The sequence below is a fragment of the Balaenoptera ricei genome, chromosome 8 (assembly GCF_028023285.1).
Source record: "Balaenoptera ricei isolate mBalRic1 chromosome 8, mBalRic1.hap2, whole genome shotgun sequence".
In the NCBI taxonomy this organism is placed as follows: domain Eukaryota; kingdom Metazoa; phylum Chordata; class Mammalia; order Artiodactyla; family Balaenopteridae; genus Balaenoptera; species Balaenoptera ricei.
This window is the reverse complement of record NC_082646.1, coordinates 109346595-109362508: the sequence shown is the minus strand read 5'-3', so window position 1 is coordinate 109362508 and position 15914 is coordinate 109346595. Positions and strand designations below refer to the sequence as shown.

At 54.2% G+C, this 15914-nt stretch overlaps 1 protein-coding gene across 2 annotated transcripts in view; it reads right to left on the bottom strand.

Moving 5' to 3' along the window:
- The window catches only part of LRP5 (LDL receptor related protein 5), a 110093-nt gene extending 102100 nt beyond the window's left edge, over positions 1 to 7993 (bottom strand). For both annotated transcript variants that reach the window (XM_059932210.1, XM_059932211.1), the window contains exon 1: positions 7783 to 7993. In XM_059932210.1, the coding sequence (XP_059788193.1) occupies positions 7783 to 7864 (82 nt within the window). In that variant the 5' untranslated portion in view covers positions 7865 to 7993. The remainder of the gene's footprint in view (positions 1 to 7782) is intronic.
- Positions 7994 to 15914: the final 7921 nt, after the last annotated feature.

Genomic DNA, 15914 nt, shown 5'->3' with positions numbered 1-15914 from the left:
GGCCCCCGGGGCTCAAGTGTCCGGGCCGGGGCCACGCACTCAGGTGGCCTTTAATGCCCATTGAGCAATTTCCTGAGAGTTTTGGGGACCTACCTAGGCAGGTACCACCTCCCCATCTGGGTTAATAGAGGGTACAGCCCAGGGAAGAAATTAAGGTTGCTCACATTTTGTTCTGGAATGAACGAGGGGAGGGGAGCAATCATTCACGCAGTAATTATATTTGCCTCCGGGCGAGCGCTGGGATTAGTTGCACTAGAGCCTGTTTCCTGAGCAGACGCTGCCGTGAGCCAGCCAGCAGGAGAATCCCAGGCAATCCAGCGTACACACCGCCTCTGAAGCACGCCACGTGCTAAGAGGAACCAAAAATGTGAAAACCAGCTCCGTTGCGGCCACAGGTGGACTTCCTTCCACAGCCAGAGACCAGCCTGCTTGGTCAGAGGCCACTTCTAAAGTCCAGCCCTCCGACACCTGTTGAATGTCACCATTTACTGTCCCCAGATCAAAGGATAGAACCTCATAGGCTGACTCTGAAGTTTATCCCAAAAGAATAAATGCACAAGAAGAGTCAACACAATTTTTTGAAAAGAGCAATGAAGGGGTAATTGCACAGTCGATCTCAAAATATACTATGATGCTATGGAAATTAAAACAGCAGCAGGCTGGCACAGAAAGACAGCCACAGGTCAAGAGAGCAGGACAAAAGTTTCCAGAATAAGGAGCCAAGCACCTGCGGACACTGCAAGTGAAAGAGTGCCATTTTAAATGAATGAGGATAGGATAGGCCACGCCATCAACTCCCTAACCACTTACTGGGGGGACAGTTCAGATCCCTACCTCATACCATATTCCCCCTCCCCACCAAAAACCAGAATAATGTCTGAATATAAAACAACAAAATAATAACAGTCTTGGAAGAAAATAAAGGAAGATGTATTTATAGTCTCGGGGTAGAGAAACAAGGCATAGAACCCAGAACCCATAAGAGAAAAGACTGAGTTTTGTTACATGAAACTTTCTAATGTCTTTGCCATAATAAACCACCAAAAACAAGGATGAAGGACTAGCTACAGATCAGAAGAAAAATCTGGAACAAATATAATAAAGAATTAACGTCCACACCAAATAAAAAGTTCCTACAAATCAATAAGAAAAAGGTAAGCAACTCAACAGGAAAATGGGCCAGGTATAAGAGTATGCAATTTGCACATAAGCCAGTAATGAAGGGAAGTGCACCCAAAATGTGTTATAATTTTTAACCAAATTGATTTTTAAAATAGAATCTGGTGATTCCCAGCACCGAAAGGAGAAGGAAAAGCATGTACCCTCAGAGATGCCTGGTAGGGTATAAATTGGTGCAGCCTTTTTGGAGGAATTTGTCAGTATCTTTAAAATTGTATAAATGGGACTTCCCTGGTGGCGCAGTGGTTAAGAATCTGCCTGCCAACGCAGGGGACACGGGTTTGAGCCCTGGTCCAGGAAGATCCCACATGCCGCGGAGCAACTAAGCCCATTCGCCACAACTACTGAGCCTGTGCTCTAGAGCCCGTGAGCCACAACTACTGAGCCCGCGTGCCACAACTACTGAAGCCCATGCGCCTAGAGCCCGTGCTCCGCAACAAGAGAAGCCACCGCAATGAGAAGCCCACGTACCACAACGAAGAGTAGGCCCCACTCGCCGCAACTAGAGAAAGCCCACACGCAGCAACGAAGACCCAACGCAGCCAAAAAACAAACAAACAAATAAATAAAAGAACACATGATCTTAACTCATTTAAAAAAATATTGTATAAATGGACATACTCTTTGACAAGGAAGGTATCCTACAAAAATGCTTGTGTACGCACATGCACAGGTGCATATGCAATGTTATTCACTGTGTCATGCCCTGTAATAGCAATAAAGCCTGGAAAAACTTAAGTGCTCCGCAACCGGGTAAAAGCCATGAAATACGGTGTGCCCATACTACAAAATACTACTTAGTTTTTAAAAAGGAACGAAAATCTAAAAATAAAGATATAGAAAGTGTTTGTCATACATTAGCAAGTGAAAAAGAGAGGCTACAGAATGATAGGATCTATGTAAAAAATATGAGTACACGTTCAAAACAAAAATAACACACTAAACTATGTGTTGAAGGTGTGGTCATCTCTGACCAGGACACTGGTCTTCCCAGAAAGAGGTACCATGCAGTTAAGTGTTTAAGCTGTTTATATGTATTCATGTAGGTCTTGCATTTTAAAATATACATATTTGTAAAAGAAAGTGGCCAACAAGCACGTGTGAAGATGCTCAACATCTTAAGCCACCAGGAAACCGCCCGTCAAAACCACCGTGTGGTACCACTTCACACCTACTAGGATGGTGAGGGCCAAAAAGAGGGAACGTAACCAGGGCTGGCCAAGATGGGGAGAAACTGGAACCCTCGGGTGTCGCTGATGGGGATGTAAAATGGTGCCGCTGCTCTGGAAGACAGTTTCACGTTCCTCAAAAATTAAATACAGGATGGCCACATGATCCAGCAATTTCACTTTTCTGGGTATATCCCCCGAAAGTGAAAGCAGGGACTCATACAGATTCTTGCACACCTGTGTTCACAGTGGCATTATTCACAACAGCCAAAGGTGGAAACGACCCAAGTGTCCATCAACAGGCGAATGGATAAACAAAGTATTAAAATAAGCCACACACAAAAGGATAAACATCATGTGATTCCACAAATATGAGATACCTAGAAAAGGCAAATTCACAGACACAGAAGAGTAGAATAGAGGTTACCAGGGGCTGGGGGTAGAGTGAGAAATGAGGAGTGACTGCTTAATGGATATGGTTCCTGTTTGGGGTGATAAAAACTTTTTTTGGAAACACGTGGTGGTGACGGTCGCACAACATTGTGACTGTAATTAATGCCGCCCTTAAATTGTATACTTAAGGGTGGGAAAAAAGCAGGCCGGGATGGCAGAGCTGGGGGCTGCCACAGCCTCAGGAGGCCACACTCCAGACCTGAGCGTGCAGGGTCCCGGAGGGGTAAGGGTGGAGCCGCTGGGCCTTCGGGGAAGCCACACGGCCCAGGCCCAGCAGAGGAAGGGCAGTGGGGCCCGGGGGTGGCAGATGAGGCACCTCCTGGCTTCAGTTTAACCACTAGAAAAACTACATGCAGGCAAACTGAAAGCACCGAAAAAATCTACATTGAATCAAATACCAACCAAGAAAGCAAATAAGAAAATACCCAGAAAGCACAGTTATCTCCCAGCCCTGCAAAAGGGCTCACAGGCGACGTCACCAGGACAACTTCCCAGGGTCCTGGGCAAGAGAGATCCTGAGTCAGGGGGACAGAGGACAGCGGACATGTGACCCTGGGCACAGATACCATCAGACCCTGAGGTTCCAGCCCCAGGCAGCTGCCACCACTGCTGGAGCCTGAGGTCAACACGCCCACAACACCTCTCCCCTCCTTCCAGCCCCCCACTGGAAGACGGTGTCTGGGACTCTGACCCTCGGACTCTTTTAAAAGGAAACGGCCGCCTAGGGCACGACTCCCCCTGCCACCACGTCCTTCCCACAATGGCCCGCCTCAGCTTCCTCCTCATTGAACCCCAGCCAGCACCCTGCAAGGCACACGCCATCGTCCCCATTTTGTGGATGAGGAAACTGAGGCCAAGAGCTAGCAGACCACCACTTCCCGAGCTGAAGAGAAAGCAGAGAGCAGCCCGCAGCGGCGGGTGGGCCCAGGGGGCCGGCTCTTTGTGCCTCTGCCACCCGCAGCTGTCAGCAGCGCTTGGACCCACACTGTCACCAGGACGCCCGCAGAGCAGAGAGGTCACTGCTTCCTGCACAAATGTGTCCCAGGCCCACAGGGGAAGGGGCTGCACGCGGCCCCCTGCTCCCGTCAGAGCCTCCCCATTCTGAGAGCGTGGTAAGTGACCATCCCAGAGGCCTGCTAAACCGCAGATGTCCAGTTCCTCCCAGGGCTTCTGTAATAATGAACATGGCACTAAGTCCACCTCCCGGCACCCCTCCCCTGCCAGAGGCCAGCCCTGGGCCCTTAGCTTGTCCCCTGGCCCGGCTCTCCCGGCTCTGAAGCTAATTTGCTCACGTCCCCGGCCCAGCTTTAAACAGCCTCCGCTGTCCAAACCCCTCAAGGACAACCGGCTCCCAGCCCGTGCCCACTGGGAGAAGTATTCAAGCAAGGTCAACCCATCAGCAGGTGGACGGATGAGCAAACGTGCTCTCTCCACATGACGGAAGGCTGTTCAGCCGTGAAAGGAGCGGAGCGCTGACACGTGCTACAGCGTGGACGCACCTCGAAAGCATCCCACTAAATAAGAAGCCAGATGCAAAAGGCAGCACAGCCTATGATTCCCTGTATACGAAGTGTCCAGAACACGCGATCCCATAGAGACCCCAATTCGTGGGGTCGGCGGACGGGAAGTTGTTGAAGTTATGGTTTAATGGGTACAGGGTTTTATTCTGGGGTGATGGAAATATTTTGTATCTTGATAGAAGGGGTACATGCACAGCGCTGTGAATGTACTAAGTGCCACTGAATGGTATACTTTAAAATGGTTTATTTTATGTTACGTGATTTTCACCTCAATGTAAAAAAAAAAAAAAAAAAAGATCAATTCAACACCTTTCCCCTGCGTTTCCTATCCTCCTCCTCCAACTAAAGTCTCTGGAAGCTTCCATCGCTTTCTGGACCATATCCAGACTCTGCAGCGCGATCCAGCCTCTTTCAGCAGAGACCCGCCGGTTCTTGAGGACAGGGCTCTGGGACTGAGCCCACCTCTCCCAGAGCTGCACAGTCAGCTTCTGTTTGCCTTCCTGTCAACCGGACACCCCGACAGCAAAGGCCCGGGCCTCCTCTGCCATTCTGTCCCATTCTCTCCCCAGGGCTTCACCAGGCACCAAGAGTAGCAGCAACAATAATAAGACATGATACAGGCACGCGTCAACTCACTGAACTATTGGGAGGAAGTATTGTTATACCCATTTTACAGAAGAGAAAACTAAGGTACACAAAGGTGGAGTCAGCTGCCCAAGCCCCCCCCACAAGCAAGGCTCTGCCCACACTGTTAACCACCACAAGAACCCTCACCCAGTGTTGCAGCGATAAACAAGTCAGACAGCGGGCTAGAGGTCCAAGGTCCCACACAGAAGAAAAATCCGGACTGTGTGATAATAGCTTCTAGACCTTCCAGGCAGAAAGATCAAGGACCCCATTACACAACAGGCACTGCAGCTCTGCCACCACCGGTCCCTCACCCGGGCCAGGAATGGTGCTAAGGGTTTCCCAGGCAGCATTTAACGTTCCGGACCATGCTGGCTGGGGGTTGGGGGGACCAGGTGAGGACACAGAATACAAAGAAGCTAAGTAAGTTGTCCTTAGTCAAACAGGTACTGAGCCTCTAGACCCAAGTGGTCTGACCCCAAAGCCCCCGCCCTCAGCCCTGGCAAGCCCAAGCTGCTGGGTAGGAAGCCACGCTGAGTCCTCACCTAACTGCACACACCCCCATCCCGTGTGCAAATTCTGCTAAATGCCTGAGCGGTGACACAGTGCAGCTGAAATTAAACGGGTTCCAAATACGACGGGATCTCCACAGCAAATGCTGGATCATGTGGGTGCACTGGGTAAATTCTTGGAACTGAACGGGAGGGTTCAAGGCACGTGGGCCCTGCTTTGGGAAGCAGAGGGTCCTTTAGGGGAACTCTCAGCGGACTCTCCGCAGCAATTAGTTAACTCAATACCCACCTGCCGGGCCCTCCCCGTGGGCCAGGCAGTGAGCATCTGCAGTAACCACCCAGGGGGCAGTCCTGGAGCAAGTTCTGTGGGGCTAAAAGGGAGAGGCCTGGGCCGTGGGGCTGGGGCAGGCCATTCCCAGCACGGGGACCACTAGAACAAAGGCATTTCCGTGGGCTCACCGCTTCAAATTGCAACAGGAAGCAATCAGGGAAAATAATTGGCTACCAACTTACTGGCTCCACTCCGGACTGTGGCATAAATCTAACACAGAAATCAGGGACATGACATGTCAAGAACAGTCAAAAGAGCTCTGCAGAAAGATCCCTCCTTTTCGTCCCATTTTAGGACCAGATTACCACATTAGCCGGTGCTCTAAAAACCTCGCGTTGACATGCTTTCTAATGTTAAAATAATCGAGTCTATTTTTGCCTCCTACACAACTGAACTCCACAGATGTGATTCCTTCTCCTTGGGGGCTCGAACCGCAGGACAGGCACTCGAGTCCAGCAACATCACCCCAAAGGTCCAGGAAATCCAAAACTGCAACACAGTGAAAAGCAACGCAGCCGGCTGAGAAACCCCACCTTTAAAACAAACATCTTCCCCAAAAAAACCCTTTTGCCTCCGTGATCCAGGCATTTCCGGAAAGAGAAGGAGAAGCGTTGGCCTGAACTACCCAGATACTGTCATTGTTTTGTCGTCACCTTGTTTTGCTAGTATCAGACAGGGCCAAGAATGTAAACACGCTCCTGAGACAGGCAAATTTGGGGTGAAACCGCCAAGAGTCTCCGGGCTTGGGCTGGGAGGCAAGAGGACTTGAGGAAACTACCCCCTCTCCGCCCCCCAAACCTCAATGGAGGGGCCGCAGCGCTGGGAATGTGACCACAGAGCCAGGCCAGGACACCTCCCTGCAGTGTCCACACTGGAAATATTCAGGGAGACAGCTGTTTGTCTTAAAGAGGCCCAGACAAAGGGACCCGAGCCGCCCCCCACCCACCCGCGACTGCCACCGGCAGAACAGCAGCCTGGAGAGCACCGGACTCGCAGTGCCGTGTCCACTTGGCCAGCCACACTCCAGAAAAACAGAACACTCACGTCGGAAGAGAATGATTTAAGTAGCGAGAGGCTTGCTTCAAAAACCACATGGCAATCTCCAAATTAAAAGAACATGTGTAGCTTTTCACAAGGCGCTTCGTTTCCTGAGTCCTCCTGACCTCAACTCCACCCCTTGGGACACACCAAAAGTTGGAGAGAAAGGTCTCCAGTCCCCGATCTCCCAAAGGGTGGGTGTCTAGCTGAGGCCCCACGCCGCGCGCTGCGACCACGTCACCCCGAGGCGGCCCCACGCAGCCGGCCCCCGGGGTGGACACCGGCCGGGTGTCACTGTTTGGGGCCCCAGCGGCCAGACGGGTCGTCCGGGCACCTGGCAGGTGTCAGTCCGTTTGGAAACCGACAGCAACGCAGATGAAAGGGGTAGCGCCACAGGCCAGGCCGCCCGGCGCCCGGTTCAGAACTTTCTCTGCAATTTAAATCAGTTCCCGGAGCTCGCAGGCCGGCCGCGCGGCCATCGGAAACAGGGTCGGGAAGAAGTTCCCGACACTGGGCGGCAAGGCCTGCCTCCGGGCCGAAAGTCCCCGCTCCGTGTCTGCCCGCGGGCCGGGGTCCCCCCGGTCCCCGCACGGCCTCGGCCGGCGGGCTTCGGGCGGACGCACTTCGGAGCGCGCCCCGGGGGCCGGGCAGGTGAGGACCCGCCCGCGCCGCACCTGGCGGGGTCGACGCCGCCCGCGCGCCCTCCTCGCCGGCCCGGGACGCGGGACGGGACCCGGCTTCCCCGGGAGGGGCTCGGGCGGGCGAGACAAAGGGCCCGCGCGCAGCCCCCGGGCGGCGGGCGCGGCGGGGGGGCGGCGAGAACCCGCGGCGCGCGCCCCAACTCGCCCCCAACTTCCAAAGTCGCTTCCGAGGCGGCGCCGCGCACTTGGCCGCGGGGGGGCCGAGCCGCCCGGGCGCCCGGGCCATTGTCCCTCCGGCCCGCGCCCACCTACCCGCGGCGGGGGCCAGGCTGCAGCAGAGCGCGAGCAGCAGCAGCAGCGGCGGCGGCGGAGGCCGGGGCGGCGCCGCCTCCATGTTGTCCGGAGCCGGACGGGCCCGCGCCGCGCTCACTCGGGCTCCATGGCGCGGCGGCCGCGGCTCCTCACGCGGCTCCGGGCGCCTGCCGCCTCCCCCCTCGGGCGCCGCGGACCAGGACGACGGGGGAGGAGGCAGGAGGCGCGGGAGCGGAAGCCGCGCCGCGTCTCCGCCCCCCGCCGCCGCCGCCGCCGCCGCCGCCGCCGCCCTCCCGCGCCCCACGCGCCGGCCGCGCCCTCCAGCGGGCGCCCCCCGGAGCCGGCCCGCGGCGAGGCGGCCGCCGCGCGAGGTCCCCGCGGCTCTGCCCGGGCCCCCGGCCCCCTGGGGCCGGCCGCCGGGGCTCCGCGGGGGCGCGGGGTCGGGCGCCGGGTTTGCACCCCGCGGGGCTCGGGGGCCGATCAAGTCCCGGAAGCAGGTGTGTTACCTGTAGAGCTGCCGGGACGGGGCTTGACCGTTGGGGAAACTGAGGCACGGGGGCGGGGCGTGCGAAGGGGGTTGCCCGAGAGCACACGGTGAGGCAGTTTCTGGGCTGGAAGCCAGGGGCCCCGAGCCAGGTGCGCGCGCTTTCCCGCGACCGCAGCCACCCCGGCAGCGTCCCGCCGGGGGCGGCCCCGCGACACCTGTTCTCACTGGGGAGGGCACAGGAGGGCGACCGCGAGTCGGTGCAGGGCAGGGACAGAGGCGGGTGATGGAGAGTCAGGTGGGGACTGCACGGGCTGGGAAGTGGGGCGGGGCGGGGTGGGGGGTTGAGGTTTTATTTTTAAACTAAATGTGTACCCTAGACGTTAATTATGGTACTCGAAGGCCGAGCGGTAGACACGCTGTTCTTCCAAATATGCTTGTAGGCGGCCTCTAGGGTGGCAGACCTCACCTTTGATCGTTCAACAAGCAGGCACTGAGCCCGGCCACCCCCGACCCATTCCCCCCACCCCGCCCCCCGCCGTGCCCACCTGAGCATCAAGCTCAGCCACTGAACCCTCAGGGCACGGGAAGGCCTGGGAAGGGGCAGCACAAGCTCTGGAACCCATAGGCCCAAGTTCAAACTCTGGTTCTGCGGCTTCCTAGAACTAGGTGTGCCCTTGGGTAGGTCCAAATATAACCTCTCTGGGCAGACTTTCCTCCCTTACAAAACAGTGAGAACAATGCTTACCTTGCAGGTGCTGAGACAACTATAGGCAACTCACATGAACAAGCCGGTACTACATGGATGTAGGTATTCTTCACGTGTTTGTGACAACTGTACAAAGCAAGTGGTCAGGCAGAATGTCTCTGTCCCATAGGGTTTATATTGTAGGGAAGGAGACAAACAAAAACAAGAAGATAGATAAATTTAAAACCAAAACAAACAAACCAAAACACCATTAACAGACCGAGGAAGGCCCCAAAAAATGAAGCGTGTTGGGCTGCAATGTCTGGGGAAATTCTGACTTAGCGGGGTAGGGACGTGTGAGCTACCACCAAGGAGTGGCACGGCCAGATAGAGCAGTAGGAGAAGCCAGCTGGGGCTGGTGCGTATCAGACCTGGAAAAGGAGTCAAGAATTTATCCCAAGTCAATGGGAAGCCATTTAGGCGTTTATGCAGCAAAATCCTTTCTGATTCCTTTCTCACACCCTATGCCCAACCACAGCTGCACATCCCATTGGCTCTACTTTCAAAATAGTGGCAGACTCTTAACACTTCTTATACCTCCAATATCACCACCCCGGTTTGGGTCACATCTCACCCCAGTGGGTCTCCCACTTCCAGCTTTGACACCCTTCAACCTAAACTCACAGCAGCCAGAGTGAGTCTGTCAAAACAAGTCAGCTTACATCCCTACTCTGCTCAAGAACCTGCTATGGCTCCCATACCAGTTAGAATATAAGCCAAAAGGCGTTATGGCACCTACAGGGCCTGATCTGGCTACATCTCTCCCTTTGTCTCCCCAACCTCCTTATGCACTCTTCTTCCTCTCCCTCACCCAGCTCTGGCCACAGTGGCCTTCTTGCTGGTCCTTATGCACACAGCACGCACTCCTGCCCCAGGGCCTTTGCACTTGCTGGTCTCTGTGCTGGAACTCTTTTACCACAGTTACCCACATGGTTTACTCCATTACGTCTTCAGCTCCTCAGCCAGACCTTCCCTGACCCGCTTTGGAGATTGCAAAACACACCCCCTCCACTGCCCATCCTTGCCAGCACTTCCAGCTCTATTTCTCTGCTCCACTTTTCTCCTTTGCACTGACCAATATCTGACATACTAGTGTTTACCTATCTTTCTTCCTTCCACAAGAACAAACTTTCACTTGTTTTGTTGCACGTGTGTCCCCCAAGCCTATACCAGGGCCTGGCACATAGTAGGTGCTCAATAAGTGCTTGTTGAATGACCGAATGAACTGGAAAGTCCCGATCTATATTTATGAAAGGAGCACTCTGGCTTCTGAGTGGGGACAGGACTGTCAGGAGGGAAGAGAGGATGCTGGGGACTGGTCAGCAGGTGGGTACCATGGTAGCACCCAGGAGAGATGGCAGCTTGGATGGGCAGCGGTGCGGGGATCGTGAATGGCAAGAAGGCACTGGATTCAGGATGCTTTAGGAAGGGCTAATGGGACTCGCTAAGGGCACTGGCTGTGGGGATGAGGGGAAGGGGGCCCAGGGTGGCCCACCACAGGGGCTCTGCTAGGGGACCTTTATTACAACAGCTGGTCCAAAGTTCAAGTCAAGGTTCTAAATCTGAGAAAGGATATGGAGGAGATGAAGACCCTGTGCTCAGTTATGCAAATGATTAAAAGGAAAATGAACGAAGAATATAAACTGACAGACATTGAGATTTTTTTTTTCAATTTTTGAACATTTTTATTGTACATAGTCACTAGTTCTACTACAACCCAGTTAATTTCAGAAAGAAGTAACTACCCTTGGATTTACATTTTTTAAAATCTTTTAAAAATATTTTACTTTTGTACAATTTTTCAAGGTTATTTTCCATGTACAGTTATTACATGGGATTCTTTATTCTCAAAGAGGGAGATAGAAAGCTTGAGTCTCAGAATGGGAGAATTTAGTAAATACGGAAGAGGTCATTTAAGTCAGGGAATGGCAGCTCTGGCAGCATCTCCTGGGGTGCCCTGGGGTTTCCTGTGGGAGGTCAGCTGTGCAGGGGCCACCAGAGATGCCCTGAGAGGGAAAGGACTGTGCCCCGGGTCTCAAGGCATCAGAGCGATAGCCCAAGTTGCCTGACTCTGATCAGAGCTTTGAGAAAAGCTGTTTGCAAAGAACAATGAGATTGAATCACTATTTGATTCTGCAGAACTCTAACCTCACAAGGGCAGTAATTTTTAGACTCTTCACTAAGGTAAGGAGCAACCGGAGAACGTGCTAAGCTTCCACTTCCCCAGAAGGCTGCCTGTCACAGATCATCATGCTACCAAACTTTTCTTAGGCCTTGCGTTTGGAAGTGTTCACTCTCAGTTCATTGCTCAGACGTGAGTTCCATCACAATGAAGCAAGGGGGGGGGGGTGGCTCAGCACCTGTCGGATCTAATTGTTTCTGGGGACAGGGGCTCAATTGGGGTCCATTTAGGGCCCATCACAGGTTGACGTCTCAGCCCCATGACACTTGGGGAAAAGTTCCTCTTTGGTTTCCCTCCCAAGCTGGAACATGCTGACTCTGGTGAGTTATTCTGGGCACGCGAGCCCTCCCGCCCGGCAGTCCTGGCCGCTGTGGTCAGAGGTGCGCCCTGAGCTCCAGCATTTCCGGGCTCTCTGAGCCTCAGGCATCCTCCCGAGGGCAGCTCAGTGGAGGCGCACAGTGGGAATGTCCACTGACTGGCCATCCTTCAGATCCCCACAGGCCTCTTCCTGCAGTGGCACCAGAGCCCAGCATCTGGCACCAGGAGCAGGCAAGGAAGGGCTGCCATTGGTGTGCGGTGGTGGGCAGTGCAAAGGCTTAGTGGGTAGCGTCCATGGTTTCTACGGAGACAGCTGGGGTGTGAAGGACACAGGTGAACTTCATTTCTGTGAGCCTCAGTTTCCTCATTCATAAAATGGGAATGATACGGAATTCCCTGGCGGTCCAGTGGTTAGGACTCCGGGCTTTCACTGCCCAGGGCCTGGGTTCAACCCCTTGTCAGGGAACTAAGATCCCGCAAAGCCGCGTGGCAAGGCCAAAAAAAAAAAAAAAGGAAGGAATGATGATATTGGCCCAACTTCTTATCTCTCTGCTGATGTGAACCTCAAATAGGAGAAGACTTGCAAAAGTATTCTTTATACTTTAAAGCCCTGCATTAGTGTGAATAGTGATTCACATGGGCCCACAACAGGGCATGGGGATGGTTGCACTAGGCACCCCTCCGTGTAAGCGCCCCCCTGCTTGCTCTTCTCCCCCCCAGTAGTTGTCATCCGTCCCTTGGTTTCTGTAGCCCTGAGCTTCAGCCCTCCCAAGGATTTGGCTTGCCTGTAACTCACCTCCTGGGGAGAATGCCCTGACCAGTCACAGGAGCGTCTGGTCCACTTAGCGGTTTTATTTTCACTGCAGATGAAATAGTCGACATTCAAATTTAAACGCTTTAAAGTCACCTGTAGTAGGTTGAATAGTGGCCCCCAAAGAGATATTTCCACATCCTAGTCCCGGGAACCTATGAATGTTAACTGATTTGCGAAAAGGGTCTTTGCAGGTATAAGTAAGGATCTTAAGAGGAGGAGGTCAGGGAATTCCCTGGCGGCCCAGTGGTTAGGATTCTGCGCTTCCACCGCAGGGAGCATGGGTTTGATCCCTGGTTGGGGAACTAAGATCCCACGTGCAGTGTGGCGTGGCCAAAAAAAAAAAAGGAGGAGGAGGTCACCCTGGATTATCCAGGTGGACCCTAAATCCAATGACATTGTCTTATAACAGAAGAAGAGGAGAGGGCCATGCAAAGATGGAAGTAGAGAACAGAGGGGTGCAGCCACAAGCCAAGGAATGCCTGGAGCCCCCAGAAGCTGGAAGAGGTGAGGAAGGGTCCTCCCCTAGAGCCTTTGGAGGGAGCTTGGCCCTGCCGACACCTTGATTTCAGACTTCTGGCCTCCAGATGGTGAGAGAGGACATTTCTGCTGTTTTAAGCCATCCAGTTGGTGGTGGTTTGTCATGGCAGCCACAGGAATCTAACACAGTCCTTAATCATCACAAACCCATTTTTCAGGGAAGGAAACTGAGGTCAGAGAGGTAAGGGCTTGTCCAGGGTATCATCTCCAACTTATTTTATATGATAACGGCAAAGACGAGTGGTCACAACAGAGGCCGTGTGGCCTGTGGAGCCTGAAGTATCTACCCACCGGCCCTTTATAGAAGCATTTGCCCACTCCTGCTCTAGCGGGGTGATAGCTGTTCTAGAGAAAGTAAAGCAGGGCAAGAGGGGCAAGGGCTGAGGAAGACTTCACGAGGAAGGTAACATTTGTGCAGAGACCCGGAAGAAGGGAAGGCCCGTGCAAAGGCCCTGAGGCACAGTGAGGGGCCAGAGGGGCTGAAGCAGGGACAGCCAAGGTCAGAGAGCAGCTGGCCAGCTCTGCGGGGTCTTGGGAGCTGCCCCCTCTGAGTGAGCTGGGGGCCCATCAGAGGGCCAGGAGCAAAGGGATTGTGGGACTTGATTTCCATGTTATAGACTCTCTGCTCCTGTGTGGGAAAGAGACTGAAGGGGCAGGAGAGGGACCAAGGAGGCCGGCTGAGGGGCTGCCATTCACTGAGACGAAAGCGTTGGTGAATGGAAGGGTGTGGAGTCCCACCTTGAACCTGTCTAGCTGAGATTCTAGTAGACTTCCCAGTGGAGGAGTAGCGTGGGCAGGGACCGGGGTTTAGGGAAGAGGGCTGGGCTGGGCTTAGAAACGTGGGAATCTTCAGCATTTAAGGCCATGGTCCCGGAGGAACGGTTATGAAGAAAGAGATTCAAGGGCTGAGCGTTTGGGGCCCCCCAAGCTCAGAGGTGAGGAAGACCAGAAGAGAGCAGCTCCCAGGAGCCAGGGAAGACAGTGAGTGGAGGGGAAGGGCCACGTGTGGTGCTGCCAGACGAGTGGGATGGGCATGGACACGTGTCCACTGGACCTAGTGGGCGGCCCGTCATCCTTGACCTTGAGGAGTTATTTGGAATTACGTGGTGGCTTGGAAACACCTGGCTTTTACTGAGGGTCAGGTGTACCACATTCACTTAGTTGAGCACGCAGGACTCCACGGGGCAAGGCAGGAAGACCTTTCCCTGCACCTGGATGGACACCTGGGCCAGACAGGTGTGCGGCTGCCTTCTAGTCCCAGGAATGGCATCAGCTCAGGAGCTGCAGTTCCAGCTCTGGTTTAATGATGAAAACGAGAGTTTATTCCAAGTGACAGCTTCTCCCCTCCTCCAGCTCAACTGGGATGCAGGCAGGGGAGCCACCGTGGGGGAGGGCCAGCTCGGCCTCCCTCTCGTCCTCCAGGCTGGGGCTGGGGATGGAGGGAGGGCCGGAGGGGACCGGGACCCTGTAGGTTTGGGGGATTCTGAATGTTGATCTTTCTCTTTGAGGCTCTTTGTGGGACCTTAGATATTTCTCAGGTGGTGCCTGACCCCCAGGACATAAGACCTTTGACCAGTCGTCCTGGAAACATGGCTACCTGTCCAGTTCCACGGCTGGCAAGGCAGCTACGGCACTGACCTTGGCCTTTAATGTGTCAGGCATGGAGCAAGCAGCAGACCCATGCGTTGTCCCCCACCCGGACCACAGCTCCAGGGGACATATGTTCACCTGGTTCCTCGAAGCCCCTCTTGCCAGTCTCGGGATGAAAGGGACTCTTTTCTACTCTCAAGGTGGGCGGCAGACTAATTAGGATGATCAATCATCTCGGTTTGCCCAGAACTGAGGGGTTCGCAGAACACAGAACTTTCAGAGCTAACGCTGGGAAGGTCAAGGCAAACAGGAGCGAGTCAGTCGCCCTCGGGCTGGAGGAATCAGGCTCTCCTCCGCAGGACCCTCACCCCAAGCACGTGGAGGGCCAAAGTACAAGGCAGGCCCGGCACTGTGCCTGCCACTTAAAATGATAAATCATTCTCAATACATCAATGCCATGATAAAAAAAAAAAAAAGGTAGAGGGATTTTTCTGGATAAAAAGAGACAAAAGGGAGATCCTCATGGAACATACCCTGCTTGAAAAAATAACTCTGATGATATTAAGAATCATGAGTGGGTTTTTTTTAGATGTGACAAAATTCTTCTGTTCGCATACGAGAGCGTTCTGAGGAGAGCTCTTCCAAACTATTTATTGGAGACACATCATACTGTCCGTGACATACTCTTGATATTTATGTTTTTGGCAAATGTGGCAAAACCTTAACCAATCTTGAACCTAGGTAATAAAATGATGGGTGGTCACCGTAAAAAAAAAAAAAAAGTTATAAAAGCAGCCCACAGACCGTGGAATAAAGAGTGTTCTTTCCCTCTGGCTGGACAAATACACAGTCATAACACCAGGAAGGTAGTGCCACGTAGAACTTTTTGGACCCCTCTGGGTTAGAACAAGGTGACGGAGACGCAGCCCCAGGCGAGGTCCGCGGTGGGAGGACGTGTCTGGGGGAGGCGCCCACACAGCCTGGACTTGGACCCTGTGCCGTTTGGGCAGCGACTTCCAGGCCCAGGTGCCTGGGCCGAGGTGCGGGGTGGTGAGCGCCAGGGAGCGTGTCCCCTGTGGAGGATGGGCAGGCTGGAGGGGTGGGGTGGGGCCCCCTAAAGCTGGGAGCCCCAGGCAAGATGCTACTTACTGATCTGGCTCAGACCTTCAGTATCAGATGAAATGGGGGCAGAAAGTCCCATCCTAACGCCATCCCTCTAGAGAGATACCAACAGCTCCACACTGGCGCGCCACCCGCCCCAGGTCAGGCAGCCGGGAAGTGGCCAGGCTGGAACTGAGACCCAGCCGCCGGCTCTGCTCCGGCCCTCCTTCCGCCAGGCTAACACCCCCTTTTCACCGACCACCTCCCCTTCCCCAGGTCCCGGCCCCCCTGCAGGGACCCCCTCCGGCCTGGCCACAGGCCAGCTCATGCCCCCTCTTCTGGCTCCAGTGGCTCAGCT